Consider the following 22318-nt stretch of genomic DNA (forward strand, 5'->3'; position numbering starts at 1 on the left):
AAGTGACAAGACTGGTTTGCATGTTTTTGTGCAAAAGCACCAAACAAAAATTAGCCAACTTCTTTTAAGCAAAGAATGAAAAAGTTACAAAAAATAATAACCTTTACAAAGCATTGTCCAACTTGATACACAAAACCTCTCCAAAAAGCATTGTGAGTCACAATTATGCATTTAGCAAAGAATAGGCTACAAGTGCTCTGTAGCAGGAAAAGTGGCCTGGTCCCTTGTCACAGTCTTTCTCCTTCTCTCTGGCTGGGCTTTTCCATTCCAAGAAGCTAGTCTCAGGACCAGGGTACACTGTCCATCTGTCCACATCAAGCTCCTTCAGGTCCTGTTCAATAGGTGGCCAGTGAGTTACACACAGCCTGCCTCAAATAGATTGACCAGCTCCTTACAGTCTGGGTCAATGAGGTCCGCTGGCTTCTCCCCATTCTCGTTCTCTGCAAATGCACTGGCACCAAGAGAGAGCAGGTAGCTAAGGAGGGACAAAATACAGTGTTGTTCAACACAAGTCACATTCACACAAGGCATCTTCATTGTCTATATTCACACTGGCTATGAAATGCTGCATGTCTGGTTCAATCAGGTCACCGAGGTCAGTATGGTTAGCAAATCACTTCCTGCCTTTTGTCAGAAGAGTTATTTCTCAAAGAGGCAGCAATGTTGCATGATAGATCAATTGAATGTTATGTTTTGTGGTCTCCGTACTGTAGGCAAATATATCTGTGGGCCTTTTATGAGTTTGTGTTTCATTTGTACACCAACCTGGCGATTTCGGGGAAGCCATCACTGCAGGCCATGTGCAGCGGCGTCCAGCCGTCCTCATCTCTCTGGTGGACATCAGCTCCATATCTCACCAGCAGCTTCACGCAATCCAGGTTCCCTGTGAGTACGGCCTCATGGAGTGCTGCCATACCTGTACACAGAACACCATACATGGGCACAGTCAGAAGAGGGCTCAGCTGCACTGTACATACCCTTACACTGCTTTTCTGTCATTTCAACCCCTGCTTTTAACTTCAGAACTTTTTTGAACTTCACTATGCATTTGTCAAACAATTATTTTGAGCCTTTATTCTTTTACTGGTTTAGAATATAAATAAATATTTGAGACCCTTTAACTTCTCAGTAGTTTTATATTTGTCAACACAATATCACTCCGAAAAATAAGCTTTTGTAGTTAGTGACTATATTTCCATGCAGACAGTTGTAGGTGCCATTGCCTGCTGTGGTAACTCCTGTCAATCTCTCAACACTTTTCCTCTGTCTTTATGTATTTGTAGATTCACTCACCAGATGGGAAGAGGGTATGCAGACGTACTTTCTTCGCTCTCATAAAGCGTCCAATCTGCTCCATCTCACCATGTCGGACAAGGTCCTGGAAGATAATATCATTGGAGAAGTGTACAGCCCGGACTGGCTTGAGTGGTAGAGGTGCAGGAGTCTGCTGTGCAGGTATGTGTGCTGTGCGACATGTAGCAGCACTGTAGCGTGTTCCTTTGCTGTACGAAGGGGTGTAACTGGAACTGGTTTTGTGTGTAGGTGTGTAAAGTGATGTGGAGTAGCTTGTGGGGGTGTAGTGAGTTGAGCTGTACTTTGTTGGGGTATATGAAGTGGGTGTGTATTTGGTGGGGGTGTAGTGCGTAGGTGTGTATTTGGTGGGGGTGTAGTGCGTAGGTGTGTAATTGCTGGGGGTGTAATGCGTAGGTGTGTAATTGGTGGGGGTGTAGTGTGTTGGTGTGTATGTCATTGGTGTGTACTGACTATATCGCGTGGTGTACGATGACACTGGTAGCTGGTAGCTATACTTCATCCCTGCGGTCAACACGGTTCTTCCTCCCCCTATGCGCTCAGCCCAGGAGGAGTGGTGGGAGAAATCCAAGAATACTTTGCAATCCAGTCAGGGGAAACAATTTCCTTTGTCCTTTTCACGCTTATCGTTCTTGACTTTTCTCACTTCCTTCTGATCCTTGAGTTTCCAACCAGAGTAGCACGGCTACTCTCTCTGCAGAGTACCAAAACTTTCCCAAAGTCAATTCTCACTGACCAAACTTCCTCTTTTTATTTATTTATTTCCTTCTGGTTCTCTGGATTTCTCCCTCGTGCCTCCTGTCTTGTTTCTCCAGTCCTTTTGTATGTCACTACAGTTTCCTCTGGCTTTGTACAGGCTGGTGGTCTGATGGAGCAGGTGGGAGAGGGTCCCTATATACACTCTGGAGGGCTATTTTGGGGCCCGTCATCCCTCATATCGAGTGACTTTAGCTTGGAACGGAGTGGTCTCTGCCAGGCCAGGCTCCTCCCACTATGTGGTCACGTGACCCCTGACACTGCCTCCACCCATAGCACAAACACATTGGGGTCTTTATGGAGCTTGCCCAACATGTCTAATACCACATCACATCAAAATGTCCATGATCAACATCAGAGGAGAGGAGAGGAACAAACTGTCATTAACAGTTGAAGGAAATGAAATGTTTACAGTTCAGTGTAGACGTGTTTTTATGGCCCCTGGGTACAGGTCAGGCAGCCTTTTTTGGAATTTCACAAGCGACAGCACTGACACATGGTCATGGTGGTCAACAGTGTGAGAGTCACATGTCGAGTCACATGTCTAGTCATGTGATTTTCAGAATTAGTTTGACATTTTGTTTTTGTTACTTTGGAAGGGTTCAAGAACTCTCGCCTCAAAACAACAAAAACCTGAATACTTGTGTCACACCCTGGCCTTAGTTATCTTTGTTTTCATTATTATTTTAGTTAGGTCAGGGTGTGACATGGGGAAGTTTGTGTGTTTTTTGTATTGTCTAGGGCACAGGTGTCAAACTCATTCCACGGAGGGCCGAGTGTCTGCGGGTTTTCGCTCCTCCCTTGTACTTGATTGATGAATTAACATCACTAATTAGTTAGGAACTCCCCACACCTGGTTGTCTAGGGCTTTATTGAAAGGAAAAACCAAAAACCTGCAGACACTCGGCCCTCCGTGGAATGAGTTTGACACCCCTGGTCTAGGGTGTTGTATGGTTTAGGGGGTTTAGTAGAGGAGATGGTTTAGTGTTCAGTGTAGGTGTCTAGGAAAGTTTATGGTTGCCTGAATTGGGTCTCAATTAGAGACAGCTGGTTATTGTTGTCTCTGATTGGGAGCCATATTTAAGGCAACCATAGGCTTTAGCTTTTGGTGGGGAATTGTCTATGTCGAAGTGTTTTGTGTTCAGCACTTATGGTTGTATAGCTTCACGGTCGTCTGTTTTGTTGGTTTGTTTTGTTTTTTCCTTCTTTTAAATAAAAGAAGATGTACTTTCCACGCGCTGCGCTTTGGTCCTCTCTCAGTCCCTTTGACGATCGTGACAACTTGAACTATTTCAACAGAGGTAATGTACGAGAATTTAGGACACGTTATTTGACATTAAGAAAATAGCAGACAAACAAGGTCTTCAAAAGTTATTTTATTTGCCATGAAAGGATAACATACTTTTTGGTTGCTTGAACAACTACTGTATCTATTCTTATTGTGACAGGTCTTGAAACTTTGGAAGGATCAATATTTTGACCGTAGCATCTCTGGTATTAGAGCAAACAGTAACCCCATCACATGGTTGACATCTGATCTACACTCACTTGCCTGGACCCATTGGACCAATAGTATCTTGCCATACAGGACGTTCAGGAACCACTGGGCCAATTGTATCCAACCATTCAGGGAGTTCAGTGCAGGAGCGCAGTCTTGGCCAACAGTTGTGTCATAGGGACATAAATCTATGATGCGAAATGTAACCCATTTCTCTAGATGGCATTAAAAGATCAGATGGTTTTGGTTTAAAAAAGAAGGCCCTTTACAGTGCAGTGATCTTTCAATCTGTGTAACCTTCAATCATATTGGGAAATCTGATTAGCTCAAATTCCAAAGCAATGTTTTGAAATGTAGTAAAGTTGGTACTGTGGTTACTCCATTTTCATGTCATATGATTTTGTGAGTTGGAAGTTGTGCATGTGAACCGTGACAGCCGGGACATTGTGCCAGTGCCAGCTGTTCTCAGCAGACAGGCAGGAACTTCTAAGAGTGGCAGAGCTGGTTCAAGCTGGATTTCAACGGCTTTGGACTTGGACATTTCACAGGAGCTGCTCCATGCTAGCCAACGAAAATAGCATGGCTACCATCCCACTGGTTTTCTCTTACCAAGGTCTCGCAGGCTAGACTTTACTGTGCCCTAAGGGGCAACCTTTATGGTTGACTAGAATCCACAACATAGGCTTCATCTTACTATCAGTCCTGGCTTGAGAAGCAGTACATTCTACTGTAATGTACATCCTGTTATGTGTGTCCTGCATCTGTCATTAGGTACAATTCCACTATAAGGATCCACTTTCTCACTTACCGTCAAAATGTCAAGGCTTATATTATATCACATCATGGCAAATTGTATTACAATGAGGGAGGAGATATAAGCTTGATGCAAAACCATCCTTCTTCTAGAACAGTTGATTGTCATTAGGGGTATAATAGGCTTGTGCATTCAGTTACAAAGAAATGAAGTTACATACATCCATTAACTCCATCCATTACCTAACTGGAGGGGCCCTTTAAACTCATTATGATTATCCACGTTGGGATTGGAACTGTATGGGTGACTTTACCTTCGGATTAGAACTGACCCCGGCCCTGAACATAAACCTTTTTTAGCACTACACTGTCTCCACCCAGCACAGCTGGCCATTCTGCACCGAGGAGCTGGTGGGAAAGTCTTAGAGCTCATGTCTAGACAAATTGAGGTGAGAGTAATTTATAACCGCAGCTCGGGGAAGAAGCTTTATGCACTGATTATCGAGTTCACCAGTCTCTCATAAAGAAGTGTGGTGAGAGGGTGGTGGAGTTCCATGAACCATGGTGCTACCCCTTCCCAAAGCCCCTACCCACCCAAGACTGAGAAGGGCCTCATTTGGTGGGAGTTGTTTGTTTGTTGTCCTCTTGCATCACCCTTGGATACATGCCAAAAGGAGTGCTCACGTATCTGTAGGGGTTGAATCACCCTCCATTCAGTGTGCTATACATAGATACAGGCCCACCTCCCGCATGCCTTATAGGGCACATACAGTATTGCATACTGTCAATTACCACCAAGCAGTTCCATGTTAAAACCTTCCTGGTGTGTGAATCGCTGTAGTGTTTCAAGTTAGTAATCACAATAATCACTATAGCAGTAGTGTATGTGGTGAGTGGGTCTGTGAATGGTGATGAGTGTAAGTGTGTGGTGTGAGTTGTGAGTGTGGGTGCATGTGTGTGTGTATGCGTGTGGGTGCATGTGTGTGTGTGTATGCGTGTGTGAGAAGAGTGTCAGTGTGTGCCTTAGCGTGTGCCTGTAGGCGTGTGTGCCTTAGTGGGTAGACACAAACATAGGCGCACGCACACACACACACACACACACACACACACACACACACACGATAACAGCAGCTAATGGGGATCCATAATAAATACCTGTGGATGAGCATAGAGTTCGTGCAGGTAGTACAGTGGTAGCTGTCTATTGAAAAGTCTTATGGCTTGGGGAAAGAACCTGTCTCTAAACCTTTTGGTCCGAGACTCGATGCTCCGGTACCGCCTGCCGGACGGAAGCAGAGAGAACAGTCCATGAGAAAAGAGAGAACAGTCCATGTTTTCCAATTGCAGCTGTGTCATGACTTTGGCAAAGCCTTTATGTATACAGTGCATTCGGAAAGTATTCAGACCCCTTGACTTTTTCCACATTTTGTTACGTTACTGCCTTATTTTATAATGGATTAAAAAAAATGTCCCTTATCAATCTACACACAATACCCTAAATTGACAACTAATTTTTTTTGCCCAAAAAATGTATAAAAAAATGAAATACGATATTTACATAAGTATTTAGACCCTTTGCTCAGTACTTTGTTGAAGCACTTTTGGCAGCTATTACAGCCTCAAGTCTTCTTGGGTATGACGCTACAGGCTTCGCACACCACTATTTGGGGAGTTTCTCCCATTCATCTCTGCTGATCCTCTCAAGCTCTGTCAGGTTGGATGGGGAGCGTCGCTGCACAACTCTTTTTAGGCCTCTCCAGAGATGTTTGATCGGGTTCATGTCCGGGCTCTGGCTGGGCCACTCAAGGACATTCAGAGACTTGTCCCGAAGCCACTCCTGAGTTGTCTTGGCTGTGTGCTTAGGGTCGTTGTCCTGTTGGAAGGTGAACCTTCACCCAAGTCTGAGGTCCTGAGCGCTCTGGAGCAAGTTTTCATCAAGGATCTCTCTATACTTTGCTCCGTTCATTCCTCCAACGATCCTTACTAATCTCCCAGTTCCTGCTACTGAAAAAACATCCCCACAGCATGATGCTACCACCACCGTGCTTCACCGTAGGGATGGTGCCAGGTTTCCTCCAGAAGTGATGCTTGATATTCAGGCCAAAGAGTTCAAACTTGGTTTCATAAGACCAGAGAATCTTGTTTGTCATGGTCTGAGAGTCTTTAGGTGCCTTTTGGCAAACTCCAAGTAGTCATGCAGGCTTATGTGCCTTTTACTGAGGAGTGGCTTCAGAGATGGTTGTACTTCTGGAAGGTTCTCCAATCTCCATAGAGGAACTCTGGAGCTCTGTCAGGGTGACCATCGGGTTCTTGGTCACCTCCCTGATCAAGGTCCTTCTCCCCATCTCTAGGAAGAGGCCGGCTCTAGGAAGATTCTTAGTAGTTCCAAATTTCTGGTCGGAGGGAAAAAAAACAATTTAATCAATTTTAGAGTAAGGCTGTAACGTAACACAATGTGGAAAAAGTCAAGCGGTCTGAATACTTTCCAAATGCACTGTATAGTTTAAGATCTATGTTATAAATTACCTGGCAATGCACATTTTCCTTCTATAAATAAGCGGTTGAACCAGTCAGGTATCTGTACCCACTGCAAAGTATTAGGATCCTTATAACGACAGACCTTCAATAACAGACCAAAGGTTTAGGACACAGCCGAGGACAGACAGAGGCATCGTGATGTTAACAACCTGTCAAATAGGCTTATCATGTTGACCGGACAGCTATGGATTCCAAAACACTTTGATGTTGACTTTCATCAAGCTGGTGGCTGGACAGTTGGTGACTCACTCTCTAAATATGTTCAAGGTGAGATAAAACCATAGAAACCAGAACAGTGAAACAACCAATGTCAGCAAAGACTTCACAAGAATTCATAGCATATTGGCTATTCCTGGATCAACACTGGAGTCCCCTGCTGCACTCCATTGTATGATTGACATACACATTATTTTCAGGATCATCCTTAGATATGAGCATACAGAACAGAACAAAACGTTAGGAACACCTGCTCACTTACCAGGTGAGTCTAGGTGAAAGCTATGATCCCTTATTGATCCTCTTCAATCAGTGTAGATGAAAGGGAGTAGACCGGTTAAATAAGGATTTTTAAACCTTGAGACAATTGAGACATTGTGTATGCATGCCATTCAAATGGTGAATGGGCCAGACAAAAGATTTAAGTGCCTTTGAACGGGTATGGTAGTAGGTGCCAAGCACACCAGTTTGAGTGTGTCAAGAACTTCAACGCTGCTGGGTTTTTCACGCGCAACAGTTTCCTGTGTGTCAAGAATGGTCCACCACCCAAAGGACATCCAGCCAACTTGACACAACTGTGGGAAGCATTGGAGTTAACATGGGCCATCTTCCCTGTGGAACGCTTTCGACACCATGTAGAGTCCATTCCCCAACAAATTGAGGCTGTTCTGAGGGAAAAAAGGTGTTCTAATGTTTTGTACACAGTGCATATTCTGAGCTTTGATTGATCTCCTAACAGATTAGCAGGACTAGGGCATGGGGCTGTCTGCAAAATGCATACCTATTGCCAAGTTGGCAGACAACATTCTTGTACTGATGATGAGGTGCCAGGTACCGCGTGCCTCCTGTGCATGGCGTGTTGAGCCTCTTCTCAGAACAGCCTGGCCTGCCCCGGTCAAAGTGAGCCCCATTGGTGGCAGCACTATGCTCTCATCAGGGGGGCAGAGACAGGGAGCAGACTGACACACCTGGATTACTGGACAGTGAACACTGTGGGACTGGATCTCAGCCTGGATCCTCCAGGCCCAGTGGGAGACACATGCCCGGGCCGGCTGGATCCAGTTACGGCACGTGTGGCTAGGCCAGAATAGGAAGCCTACATCTAAATCCGGAGCCAGTAATCCTCAGTCCTTGCACAGGGAGCCTCCACCATGCCAGCTGCAATCACCAGTAACAGTGGCAGAAGTGTGAGACTGAATCGACAGCAGACATGAGGTCATTTATAGCAGGGAAATTTGCATGTTAGAAAAAGTGATGAGAAAGCGTGTTCATGACTTCTCGATTTTCCCCCAACAACTGGTTGAGCCACACACTTAGGGCCCTGAATATATCCCCCCAGAGTCAGTTGACGCATCGGTGCATCAATCTAAGTAACATTTAAACAAAATCCCCATTTAAAAATCAGTCAGTTTAAGCTAGAGATATCAGTTTTGCATTGGATGCGTCTCAATCTACCGCATCCGCCGATGTCGCACAAGGTGGTGGTCTTCTCACGAAAACATCTGTAGCATCCGAACGGATACTACAAACTAGTATGACCACTCTATGGAAATATCTCACGAGCCTCTCACGAACACTATGGTGGTCTCAGTTTTGTTCTACGACACCCACAAGTGTCAGGGGACTTGTTTCAAGTCGGTACCGTCGATGTGCCAACTTCAGAGTTTAGCGTCTGATCCGTTTGGGCTACAAAGTGTCACGGGACTCGTCTGAAGGTAACCGGTACCGGTTTAAAACATTAATGGAAGTATGGAGGTAGTTTTGTGCCTACTCAAAAAATGGGGTTAAATATGTGGGGAAAAAATATACAGTACCAGTCAAAAGTTTGGACACACCTACTCATTCAAGGGTTTTTCTTATTTTTAAAAATATCTTCTACATTGTAGAACAATAGCGAAGACATCAAATCTATGAAATAACAGATATGGTGTCATGTATTTAGCAAAAAAGTGTTAAACAAATCAAAATATATTTTAGATTTTAGATTCTTCAAAGTAGCCACCCTTTGCCTTGATGACAGCTTTGCACACTCTTGGCGTTCTCTCAACCAGCTTCACCTGGAATGCTTTTCCAACCGTCTTGAAGGAGTTCCCACATATGCTGAGCACTTGTTGGCTGCTTTTCCTTCACTCTGCGGTACAACTCATCCCAAACCATCTCAATTGGGTTAAGGTCGGGTGATTGTGGAGGCCAGGTCATCTGATGCAGCACTCCATTACTGGCCTTCTTGGTCAAATAGCCTTTACACAGCCTGGAGGTGTGTTGGGTCATTGTCCTGTTGAAAAGTAAATGATAGTCCCACTAAGTGCAAACCAGATGGGATGGCGTATCACTGCAGAATGCTGTTGTAGCCATGATGGTTAACTCTGCCTCACAGACAGTGTCACCAGCAAAGCACCCCCACACCATCACACCTCCTCATCCATGCTTCACGGTGGGAACTACACATGCAGAGATCATCCGTTAACCGACTCTGCGTCTCACAAATACAAGGCGGTTGTAACCAAAAATCTCAAATTTGGACTCATCAGACCAAAGGACAGATTTCCACCAGTCTAATGTCCATTGGCATGTTTCTTGGCCCAAGCAAGTCTCTTCTTATTATTGGTGTCCTTTAATAGTGGTTTCTGTGCAGCAATTCGACCATGAAGGCCGGATTCACGCAGTCTGCTCTGAAAAGTTGATGTTGAGATGTGTCTGTTACTTGAACTCTGTGAAGCATTTATTTGGCCTGCAATCGGAGGTGCAGTTAACTCTAATGAACTTATCCTCTGCAGCAGAGGTAACTCTGGGTCTTCCTTTCCTGTGGCGATCCTCATGAGAGCCAGTTTCATCATAGCTCCTGATTTTTTTTGCTATTGAACTTGAAGAAACTTTCAAAGTTTTGACATTTTCCGCATTGACTGACCTTCATGTCATAAAGTAATGATGGACTGTTGTTTCTCTTTGCTTATTTGAGCTGTTCTTGCCATAATATGGACTTGGTCTTTTACCAAATAGGGCTATCTTCTGTATACCACACTTACCTTCTCACAACACAACTGATTGGCTCAAATGCATTAAGAAGGAAAGAAATTCCACAAATTAACTTTTAACAAGGCACACCTGTTAATTGAAATACAATTCCAAATGACTACCTCATGAAGCTGGTTGAGAGAATTTCAATAGTGTGTAAAGCTGTCATCAAGACAAAGGGTGGCTACTTTGAAGAATCTGAAATCTAAAATATATTTTGATTTGTTAAAAAAATAAATTGGTTACTACATGATTCTAAATGTGTTATTTCATAGTTGTGATGTCTTCACTATTATTCTACAATGTAGAAAATAGAACAAATAAAGAAAAACCCTTCAATGAGTAGGTGTGTCAAAACCTTTGACTGGTACTGTATATACATATTTCCTGAGCTTTCTTATATCTCCTAGATATAGGACAGACACTTCTAAACCTTATTCCTTATGAGTTATTTTTGATTGTCTTTTTTGTCATTTATGAATGTGTTACTCAATGTGTTTCTGTGGGTGGTAGTAAAGGCCAAATAATTTGTTTATATTTCTTTTTGATACCTAAAGGGGTCCTAAAACTCAAAACCAAATACCTAAATGATCCATGGTATGACCATCTTAAAACAATTCCATATGTCATCTTAAATTAAACAGCATGATCATTACACAGGTGCACCTTGTGCTGTGGACTATAAAAGGCCACTCTAAAACGTGCAGTTTTGTTCCATAACACAATGCCACAGATGTCTCAAGTTTTGAGGGAGCGTGCAAATTGCATGCCTCCAACCGCAGACCACGTGTAACCACGCCAGCCCAGGACCTCCACATCCGGCTTCTTCACCTGCGGGATCGTCTGAGACCAGCCACCTGGACAGCTAATAAAACTGTGGGTTTGCACAACCAAATAATTTCTGCACAAAGCTCATCTGCATGCTCGTTGTCCTCACCAAGGTCTTGATCTGACTGCAGTTTGGCGTCGTAACCGACTTCAGTGGGAAAATGCTCACCTTCGATGGCCACTGGCACGTAGGAGAAGTTTGCTCTTCACGGATGAATTCCGGTTTCAACTGTCCGGACAGATGGCTGATGGTGTCGTGTGGGCGAGCGGTTTGCTGATGTCAATGTTGTGAACAGAGTATGCTGGGGTTATGGTATGGACAGGCATAAGCTACGAACTATGAACACAATTGCATTTTAACAATGGCAATTTGAATGCACAGAGAGACCGTGAAGAGATTCTGAGGCCCATTGTCGTGCCATTCATCCGCCGCCATCACCTCATGTTTCAGCATGATAATGCACGGCCCCATGTCGCAAAGATCTGCACACAATTCCTGGAAGCTGAAAATGTCCCAGTTCTTCCATGGCCTGCATACTCACCAGATATGTCACCCATTGAGCATATTTGGGATGCTCTGGATTGACATGTAAGACGGCGTGTTCCAATTCCCGCCAATATCCAGCCATTGAAAGGGAGTGGGATCATTCCACAGGCCACAATCAACAGCCTGATCAACTCTGTGCGAAGGAGACGTGTCGTGCTGCATGAGGCAAATGGTGGTCACACCAGATAATGACTGGTTTTGTGATCCACATACCTACTTTTTTTTAAGGTATCTGTGGACCAACAGATGCATATCAGTATTCCGAGTCATAAATTAGGGCCTAATGAATTTATTTCAATTGACTGATTTACTTATATGAACTGTAACTCAGTAATATCTTTGAAATTGTTACATGTTGCGTTTTACATTTTTGTTCAGTGTTGATAAAAAGCTGAAATCAGTATGAGATGCTGGCATTTTAAAGCATACTTAATTATCGGAATATCACATACTCTCAAACGTTCTATTTTCAAATACTCAATCAGCTTAGTATTTGGAATGCAAGTACACATATTCAGACACGGCCATCCTCTTTTCTGGTTTGAAGAGTTTACAGGATTGTAATAATCAAGGCCAAAGGTACCCTGGATATGTGACCCTTTTCACAGCCCATGGAAGTGGTGACCGACAGTTACACCCACATTTCTGTGCCTTCATTGTAGGCATCAACTATTGCAAAACATGGAGGCTACAAAGTTTGCTGTGCATCACATAATGTGGCACATTTCCATTGACTGCTTATCAGCTCTGCCCTCTATGCGTGTCTTTGAACATGCTGTGGCAGGCATCCACAAAGGGATGATCTGACAGCTTTCAGAGCCTCTAATCTGAGCCTTGCTCCTAGCACGGACGGCAGACCACCCCAAACTAAATCGGGCTATTTGCTCTGCAAATGGGAGCGTCCGGCGTCCACCACCTGGCCCGAGATGTATGGCATGGCCATCATAGTTCCCATGCCTCTGGACTCTAGAGTTGCTGAGCCCTCAAGGCACAAGGACATAGTTTCCATGGGAATTGGTCAATATTTTCTTACAGAGAGAAGACCAAAATAGTGTTGCCCGGAAAAGTATCAATGATACATTTATTTGTTTGACTTTCAGTGTTGCCTTTGCTTATTTTAAGTTGACATAAAAGAGACAGGAAAGTTACGGGATGTTTAACAGCACATAGAAAAATGAATTGTGTACTTTGGCTTGGCTGCACTTCGATTGTGGACATTTTGCCTGAAAACTATTATAGGTAGGCTTATCATATGATGTGCTCAGACCCAGAGAAACTAAGACACACGTCTTCAAGAACACAAACAGCAGGCCTGCTGCTGCACCCATCACACAAGGAGGGCACCATGGGCATTTCAAGGCTATATTTAGTTGGGGCTCAGTTTTAAATAACACCCTTTCTGTGTAAATGCACCAATCAATTTAAAAGTCAAGGCTCCAAAGATTGTTGGAGAGTATTCCTTGGGGTAATTTAAGCTGAAAGAAAGAGAGTTAGAATTGTGACTATTTGTGGTCACAATTCAGGGCTGAAATATATCACCTTGACTTTCAAGGAGGTTCACTGGTACTCTGAAGTGTATGCCTATACCATGGTCTGAACAATGGTTTAGAGCAGGCTATTAGACATGAGCCTATGCTTAATACAGGGATACAGGGATATATAGTTCATGCTAATTATGATCACATAGATTAATGCAGATGTTTCTGACCACGACTCCATTTTGTTGCTCCCAGCCTATAGACAGAAACTAAAACAGGAAAGGCCCATGCTCAGGTCTGTTCAATGCTGGTCCGACCAATCTGATTCCACGCTTCAAAATTGCTTCAATCACGTGGACTGGGATATGTTCCGCATAGTGTTGGAAAACAACACTATGCGAGTTTATTAGCAAGTGCATCGGTGATATTGTACCCACAGCAACTATTAAAGCCTTCCCCAACCAGAAACCGTGGATTGATGGCAGCATTCGTGCAAAACTGAAAGCGTGAACCACTGCTTTTAATCAGGGCAAGGCGACCGGTAACATGACCGAATACAAACAGTGTAGCTATTCCCTCCGCAAGGCAATCAAACAAGCTAAGCGGCAGTATAGAGATAAAGTAGAGTCACAATTCAACGGCTCAGACACGAGAGGTATGTAGCAGGGTCTACAGTCAATCACGGACAACAAAAAGAAAACCAGCCCCGTCGCGGACCACGATGTCCTGCTCCCAGACAAACTAAACAACTTCTTTGCTCGCTTTGAGGTCAATACAGTGCCAACGACACGACCCGCTACCAAAACCTGCAGGCTCTCCTTCACTGCAGCCAACGTGAGTAAAACATTTAAACGTGTTAACACTCGCAAGGCTGCCGGCCCAGACGACATCCCTAGCCGCGTCCTTAGAGCATGCGCAGACCAGTTGGCTGGTGTGTTTACGGACATATTCAATCAATCCTTATCCCAGTCTGCTGTTCCCACATGCTTCAAGAGGGCCACCATTGTTCCTGTTCCCAAGAAATGACTATCGCCCCGTAGCACTCACCGCCGTCATCATGAAGTGCTTTGAGAGACTAGTCAAGGATCATATCACCTCCACCCTACCCTACCTCCACCCTACCTGACACCCTAGCCCCCCTCTAATTTGCTTACCGCCCCAATATGTCCACAGACGACGCAATCACACTGCACACTGCCCTAACCCACCTGGACAAGAGGAATACCTATGTAAGAACGCTGTTCATCGACTACAGCTCAGCATTTAACATCATAGTACCCTCCAACCTCATCATTAAGCTCGAGACCCTGGGTCTCGACCCCGCCCTGTGCAACTGGGTCCTGGACTTCCTGACGGGCCGCCCCCAGGTGGTGAGGGTAGGAAACAACATCTCCACCCCGCTGATCCTCAACACTGGGGCCCCACAAGGGTGCATTCTCAGCCCTCTCCTGTACTCCCTGTTCACCCATGACTGCGTGGCCATGCACACCTCCAACTCAATCATCAAGTATGCAGACAACACTACAGTGGTAGGCTTGATTACCAACAACGACGAGACGGCCTACAGGGAGGAGGTGAGGGCCCTCGGAGTGTGGTGTCAGGAAAATAACCTCACACTCAACATCAACAAAACAAAGAAGATGATCATGGACTTCAGGAAACAGCAGAGGGTGCACCCCCCTATCCACATCGTCGGGACAGTAGTGGAGAAGGTGGAAAGTTTTAAGTTCCTCGGCGTACACATCACGGACAAACTGAAAAGGTCCACCCACACAGACAGCATGGTGAAGAAGGTGCAGCCGCGCCTCAGGAGGCTGAAGCAATTTGGCTTGTCACCAAAACCACTCACAAACTTTTACAGATGCACAATTGAGAGCATCCTGTCGGGCTGTATCACCGCCTGGTACCGCAACTGCTCCGCCCACAACCGTAAGGCTCTCCAGAGGGTAGTGAGGTCTGCACAACGCATCACCGGGGGTAAACTACCTCTCCTCCAGGACACCTACACCACCCGATGTCACAGGAAGGCCAAAAAGATCATCAAGGACAACAACCACCCGAGCCACGGCCTGTTCACCCCGCTATCATCCAGAAGGCGAGGTCAGTACAGGTGCATCAAAGCTGGAACCGAGAGACTGAAAAACAGCTTTTAACTCAAGGTGATCAGACTGTTAAACAGCCATCACTAACATTGAGTGGCTGCTGCCAACATACTGACTCAATCTCTAGCCACTTTAATAATTACAAATTGGATGTAATAAATGTATCACTAGTCACTTTAAACTATGCCACTTTATATAATGTTTACATACCCTACACTACTCATCTCATATGTATATACTATACTCTATACCATCTACTGCATATTGCATATGCCGTTTGGCCATCGCTCATCCATATATATTTTTATGTACATATTCTTATTCATTCCTTTACACTTGTGTGTATAAGGTAGTTGTTGTGAAATTGTTAGATTACTTGTTAGATATTACTGCATGGTCAGAACTAGAAGCACATGCATTTCGCTACACTCGCATTAACATCTGCTAACCATGTGTATGTGACAAATATAATTTGATTTGATGTGTAAATCCACTAGAAGGTGGAAAGGAGATTGCATTCCTTAATAATATAATGGTTATATGTAGGTAATAAACGTTTAGAAAGACCAATGTTTGTTAGTGAACACTTTCACTGAGGCTCATTATTTTGAGTGTGTAAAATGTGAAGTTGGTCAAACACTTGACTAGCCATACCTTTCCTTTATTACCATAGAGCAGATATTAGAGAGTGAGAGTGTGTTATTTGTTCTGAGGTAAAGGTATTGAGGCCCTTTCCAAGCTAAGGGATACAGTGGCTTGCAAAAGTATTCACCCCACTTGGCATTTTTCTTATTTTGTTGCCTTACAACCTGAAATTAAAATAGATTTTGGGGGGGGGGGTTGTATCATTTGATTTACACAAATGCCTACCACTTTGAAGATGCTAAATATTTTTACTTGTGAGACAAAGAAGAAATAAGTAAAAAAAAAACTGAAAACTTAAGCGTGCATAACTATTCAACCCCCCCCCCCCCCCCAAAGTCAATACTTTGTAGAGACACCTTTTGCAGCAACTACAGCTGCAAGTCTCTTGGGGTATGTCTCTATAAGCTTGGCACATCTAAACACTAGGATTTTTGCCCATTCTTCAAGGCAAAACTGCCCCAGCTCCTTCAAGTTGGATGGGTTCCGCTCGTGTACAGCAATCTTCAAGTCATACCACAGATTCTCAATTGGATTGAGGTTCAGGCTTTGACTAGGCCATTCCAAGACATTTAAATGTTTCCCCTTAAACCACTCGAGTGTTGCTTTAGCAGTATGCTTAGAGTCATTGTCCTGCTGGAAGGTGAACCTCCATCCCAGTCTCAAATCTCTGGAAGACAAACAGGTTTCCCTCAAGAATTCCCCTGTATTTAGCACCATCCATCATTCCTTCAATTCTGACCAGTTTCCCAGTCCCTGCCGATGAAATACATCCCCACAGCTGTAACGGCAGATTTACTCCTCTTCGTCTGAAGAGGAGGTGTAGCAGGGATCGGACCAAGACGCAGCGTAGTAAGTGTCCATGGTTTTAATATAATAAAACTGAACAAGACACAATACAAAATAACAAAAGTAAATCTAACCAAAACAGTCCTGTGTGGCACAAACACTGACACAGGAAACAATCACCCACCAACCAATAGTGAAAACAGGCTACCTAAATATGGTTCCCAATCAGAGACAATGAAAAACACCTGCCTCTGATTGAGAACCATATCAGGCCAAATGACAAACCTAAACATAGAAACACAGAACATAGAATAGACCCACCCAGTTCACGTCCTGACCAACTAAATAAAGACTAAACAAAGGAAATAAGGTCAGGAACGTGACAACAGCATGATGCTTCCACCACCATTCTTCACTGTGGGGATGGTGTTCTCCGGGTGATGAGAGTTGTTGGGTTTGCGCCAGACACAGCGTTTTCCTTGATGGCCAAAAAGCTAAATTTTAGTCTCATCTGACCAGAGTACCTTCTTCCATATGTTTGGGGAGTCTCCCACATGCCTTTTGGCAAACACCAAATGTGTTTGCTTATTTTTTTCTTTAAGCAATAGCTTTTTTCTGGCCACTCTTCCATAAAGCCCAGCTCTGTGGAGTGTACGGCTTAAAGTGGTTCTATGGACAGATACTCCAATCTCTGCTGTGGAGCTTTGCAGCTCTTTCAGGATTATCTTTGGTATCTTTGTTGCCTCTATGATTAATGCCCTCCTTGCCTGGTCCATGAATTTTGGTGGACGGCCCTCTCTTGGCAGGTTTGTTGGGGTGCCATATTCTTTAAATTTTTTAATAATGGATTTAACGGTGCTCCATGGGATGTTCAAAGTTTCTGATATTTTTTTATAACCCAACCCTGATCTGTACTTCTCCACAACTTTGTCCCTGACCTGTTTGGAGAGCTCCTTGGTCTTCATGGTGCCGCTTGCTTGGTGGTGCCCCTTGCTTTGTGGTGTTGCAGACGCTGGGGCCTTTCAGAACAGGTGTATATATACTCAGATCATGTGACACTTAGATTGCACACAGGTGGACTTTATTTAACTAATTATGTGACTTCTGAAGGCAATTGGTTGCACAAGATATTATTTAGGGGTTTCGTAGTAAAGGGGGGGAATACATGTGCACGCACCACATTTCAGTTTATTTTTTGAGAATTTTTTGAAACAAGTAATTTTTTTCATTTCACTTCACCAACTTGGACTATTTTGTGTATGTCCATTACATGAAACCCAAATAAAAATCTATTTAAATTACAGGTTGTAATGCAACAAAATAGGAAAAACGTCAAGGGGGATGAATACTTTTGCAAGGCACTGTATAATGGATCAGAACATTTGAACCTGGGAACTTACTGACCGTACAAATCACCCCATTAACACCGCTACCGGTTCTTATGACCGAAAGCAAACCAATGTTAAAAGGCTTCCCGCTTTACAGAGCCAAAGCTGTTCCAAAGGGATCACTAGTTTTATGTGTTTAGTATGTTTAGAATAGTGCTTTGTGTGCTCCCGTTGGAGACACGGGCCACAGTGAGGGGCTGTAGCTGCTGACAGTGACCAGGTATGAAGAATGCTAACCCATGAAGGGCCGCAGCAGTAAACAGGGCCAGCAGCTGTCCAGTCCACAGCCAGAGCAGGAGTGTCCGGACTTCACACGAAGGGGAGAGAGCAAGGGTGCAAGCCTGCTTGTCTGGGGATAGGGTTACCCGAGCCGGGCCTGCATCCATGGAAAATGAGGGTGGGGTGAAAAGCCAGCTGTGTGGGCATTTAATATGTTGATGTTTGATTACACAATGGGGGCATGTGACTGAGTTTTGCCCTGGAAATGGTTGGCATTCAGCAGCCAATGGATAGGAGGACAGATAGTGATTAAAACAAGTAACATGCAGTAACTAACCTTTACAAACTTGTACCCTCCACATCAAAGAACAATGTCATTCTGGACAATCTTCAGATGGCATCCTCTATAGCAAAGTGCAGACAAGACCATTTACCAGTCATCATTCCTACCTATGAAATTTCCATTAAGGAGAGGACACTGACATAAATGCAAAATATAAGATCCCGTGTCATGGTGGACACACAGGTCCATAATAACCGTGACAAGTAATGGACTTATTGAAACTTACCTCAAGACTAATCCCTCCTTAATCTCTGACACAATATCCATGTAGTGTGTGCCCTTATCAACACTGCTCCCACCATGGAGGATCAGCCTGCAGGAGCTCTTGCCCCTGTGACCTCTTATTGTCACACCGTTGGGGCATATCTCTGGCATACCGTTCCTCGTTAGTAGCTGTGGAGGTTGCATGACAGGAATGAATTCAACTGAGTAGCCAGCGGGCAAAAGATTGGATGGTAAAAAAAAAGGGGGAAGCAAGCTGCGTGACCTAATTAAGTAACACAAATAGAATTTCCAGCTGGAGTTTGACCTATTGCAGGCCAGCAGGTTGGGGCTGCGCTGTCTTCAGTCATGCACCTGCCAAGAGAGCTTTTCAAGGAAACATAGAGGTTATGTAAAATATACACACCTATCTATAGCCAAGCTGACAGGACTTATTAGTCCTATTAAAGATGACAACCACACACAGTCAATCTCTGCCCTGCAGCCATCCATGCTTACGAAACCTCCTCCTCAGCTCTGCTGATCTACCGTTTACCAGTGGACAGAGACCAACCTATGAAAGGTCATATGAAGAGTTGATTTGAGAACTTAAAGTTCCTACCACCAGTTTAGAATTAGTTGCCATTAGGGATCAAATAATGCATGATATTATGAAGAGACAGATATTATTAGGCCAAATAGTTAGTTATTCAATTAGTTATATTCATTACTCTAAATACAATTTCATAGTATTGACTGCTTTAGATACAAATCGTATAAGAATTGATCATTGATTGGTTATTATTGTTTATACAATGGGTGGTTTGGAATTCCCATTGTTAGAGTCTATCCTGCCCATGATATACTAGACAACATACACATGGCTACTAGAGTCTAGACTAGACAGGCAGGCAGAAATCCCTTATAAAAGTCAGGGTAGGAGTCGAGAAACCCGCCTAAAGCTATACGATATTACAGAGAACAAGTTAATTATCTTAAATCCTGGAAAAGATTTGTAATGTTGAGGTTCTTGTTCATGTAATTCTTGCTCGTGTTGGGTTTTTGTGCTAGCGCCCAATTGACTCCTTGAAGGAGAGTTCTCCTTGTCAGAGTTTACCCAGAATGCACCGCACGGCCCATTGTCAACGTACGGGCAACGTACACAGTGGGTGTTAATAGGATTCCAATGACATGTTATGCCGGTGGTTGTCTACCCCACAAGACTCCCGAGTGGCGCAGCGGTTTAAGGCACTGCATCTCTAGCAAAAGTGGTCCCTGGTTCAAATCCAGGCTGCATGCAACACATCTGGCTGTGATTGGAAGTCCCATAGAGTGGTGCATAATTGGCCCAGCGTTGTCCAGGGTAGGCCGTCATTGTAAATAAGAATTTGTTCTTAAGTGACTTGCCTAGTTAAAAAAAGGTTGCTTAAGTAATTACCATTTTACTACGTAAATAACTGTGCTACAAAAAAAGTACTACACAAGTATGATATACTCAATATCTGAACATGCGAATGATCTAAATCAAAGCTTTACCCTCTGTAGTTATACTGAACAAAAATATAAACACAACATGTTTCATGAGCTGAAATAAAAGAGCTCAGAAATGTTCCATACTCACAAAAAGCTTATTTCTCTCAAATTCTGTGAACAAATTTGTTTACATCCCTGTTAGTGAGCATTTCTCCTTTGCCAAGATAATCCATCCACATGACAGGTGTGGTATATCAGGAAGCGGATAAAAAAAAGAGCAGAATTTAAAATCAAATACCTAAATGATCCATGGTATTACCATCTTAAAACAATTCCATATGTCATCTTGAATCAAACAGCACGATCATTAAACAGGTGCGCCTTGTGCTGGGGACAATAAAAGGCCACTCTAAAATGTGCAGTTTTGTCACATAACACAATGCCACAGATGTCTCAAGTTTTGAGGGAGCGTGCAATTGGCGTGCTGACTTCAGGAATATCCACCAGAACTGTTACCAGAGAATTGAATGTTCATTTCATTACAATAAGCCCCCTCCAACGTCATTTTAGAGAATTTGCAGTACATCCAACCGGCCTCACCATGTGTAACCACGCCAGCACAGAACTTCCACATGCAGCTTCTTCACCTGCGGGATCGTCTGAGACCAGCCACCTGGACAGCTAATAAAACTGTGGGTTTGCACAACCAAATAATTTCTGCACAAAGCTCATCTGCATGCTCGTTGTCCTCACCAAGGTCTTGATCTGACTGCAGTTTGGCGTCGTAACCGACTTCAGTGGGAAAATGCTCACCTTCGATGGCCACTGGCACGTAGGAGAAGTTTGCTCTTCACGGATGAATTCCGGTTTCAACTGTCCGGACAGATGGCTGATGGTGTCGTGTGGGCGAGCGGTTTGCTGTTGTCAATGTTGTGAACAGAGTATGCTGGGGTTATGGTATGGACAGGCATAAGCTACGAACTATGAACACAATTGCATTTTAACAATGGCAATTTGAATGCACAGAGAGACCGTGAAGAGATTCTGAGGCCCATTGTCGTGCCATTCATCTGCCGTCATCACCTCATGTTTCAGCATGATAATGCACGGCCCCATGTCGCAAACACCTGCACACAATTCCTGGAAGCTGAAAATGTCCCAGTTCTTCCATGGCCTGCATACTTACCAGACATGTCACCCATTGAGCCTGTTTAGGATGCACTGGATTGACGTGTAAGACGGCGTGTTCCAGTTCCCGCCAATATCCAGCAACTTCACACAGCCATTGAAAAGGAGTGGAACAACATTCCACAGGTCACAATCAACAGCCTGATCAACTCTATGCGAAGGAGATGTCACGCTGCATAAGGTAAGTGGTGGTCACACCAGATACTGACTGGTTTTTGATCCACACCCCTACCTTTTTTGTTAAGGATTCTATGGCCAATAGATGCATATCTGTATTCACAGTCATGTGAAATCCATAGATTAGGGCCTAATTCATTTATTTAAATTGACTGATTTCCTTATATGAACTGTACCTCAGAAAAATCTTTGAAATTGTTGCGTTTTATATTTTTGTTCAGTGAACATAGGGGAACAGATAGTAGCCACCTGTTTAACATTGCAGGAGTTATATTATCAATGTTAGGATAAAGATGTGGAAATTACAAATGTAGGACAATGGGAGCTGGGCTTGTTTGTGTAAACCCGCTCTATTGTTCGTATGTAGTGTTATACAGTATGACATACCTTGTTGCTTGTTTACATGACTTAAATTACTGTCTGAGATTTGAATCACATGAGCTGATCCATTACTCATGAAAGGGGGAAAATGAACAAAGTTTACATCCAAAATGTATGCATGGAAACACGAATACCAGGGAATATTGAGAGCAGCGTAGAAATTGAAGGAGCAGTTGTACTGAGAAGAGTTAGAGAAGAGATGATGATAGGCAAGTCAGGTAACTAGCCATACCATGAGGAGGAAGCAAAAAAGGTGGAAGTGTAAGTTTGCTTCACCTGATTGAGTCTGACCACAAGTCAGAGACCACTATAATGACACAACACATGTGTTTGATGGATCCTTTCTGTATCCTCCTCTAGTCTATAGACTGGGTCAGTGTATCATGTTGACAATTTGCCACGCCCTCAGGTCTTTGATTATAATCATAATTTAAAAAAAACTTAAAACATGTATTGCAGAGGCAGTGCTTAGTGT

General features: G+C 43.8%; 1 protein-coding gene across 1 annotated transcript; it reads right to left on the minus strand.

Moving 5' to 3' along the window:
• Positions 1-354: 354 nt before the first annotated feature.
• LOC120044047 (protein phosphatase 1 regulatory subunit 27-like) lies at positions 355-18798 on the minus strand. Its single transcript, XM_038988637.1, has 4 exons — positions 18650-18798; positions 1294-1502; positions 766-916; positions 355-475 (listed from the first exon to the last, which is right to left on the minus strand). Exons 1-4 carry the CDS (start codon positions 18796-18798, stop codon positions 355-357), a joined length of 630 nt encoding a protein of 209 aa, XP_038844565.1.
• Positions 18799-22318: the final 3520 nt, after the last annotated feature.

The sequence above is a fragment of the Salvelinus namaycush genome, chromosome 3 (assembly GCF_016432855.1).
Source record: "Salvelinus namaycush isolate Seneca chromosome 3, SaNama_1.0, whole genome shotgun sequence".
NCBI lineage: Eukaryota > Metazoa > Chordata > Actinopteri > Salmoniformes > Salmonidae > Salvelinus > Salvelinus namaycush.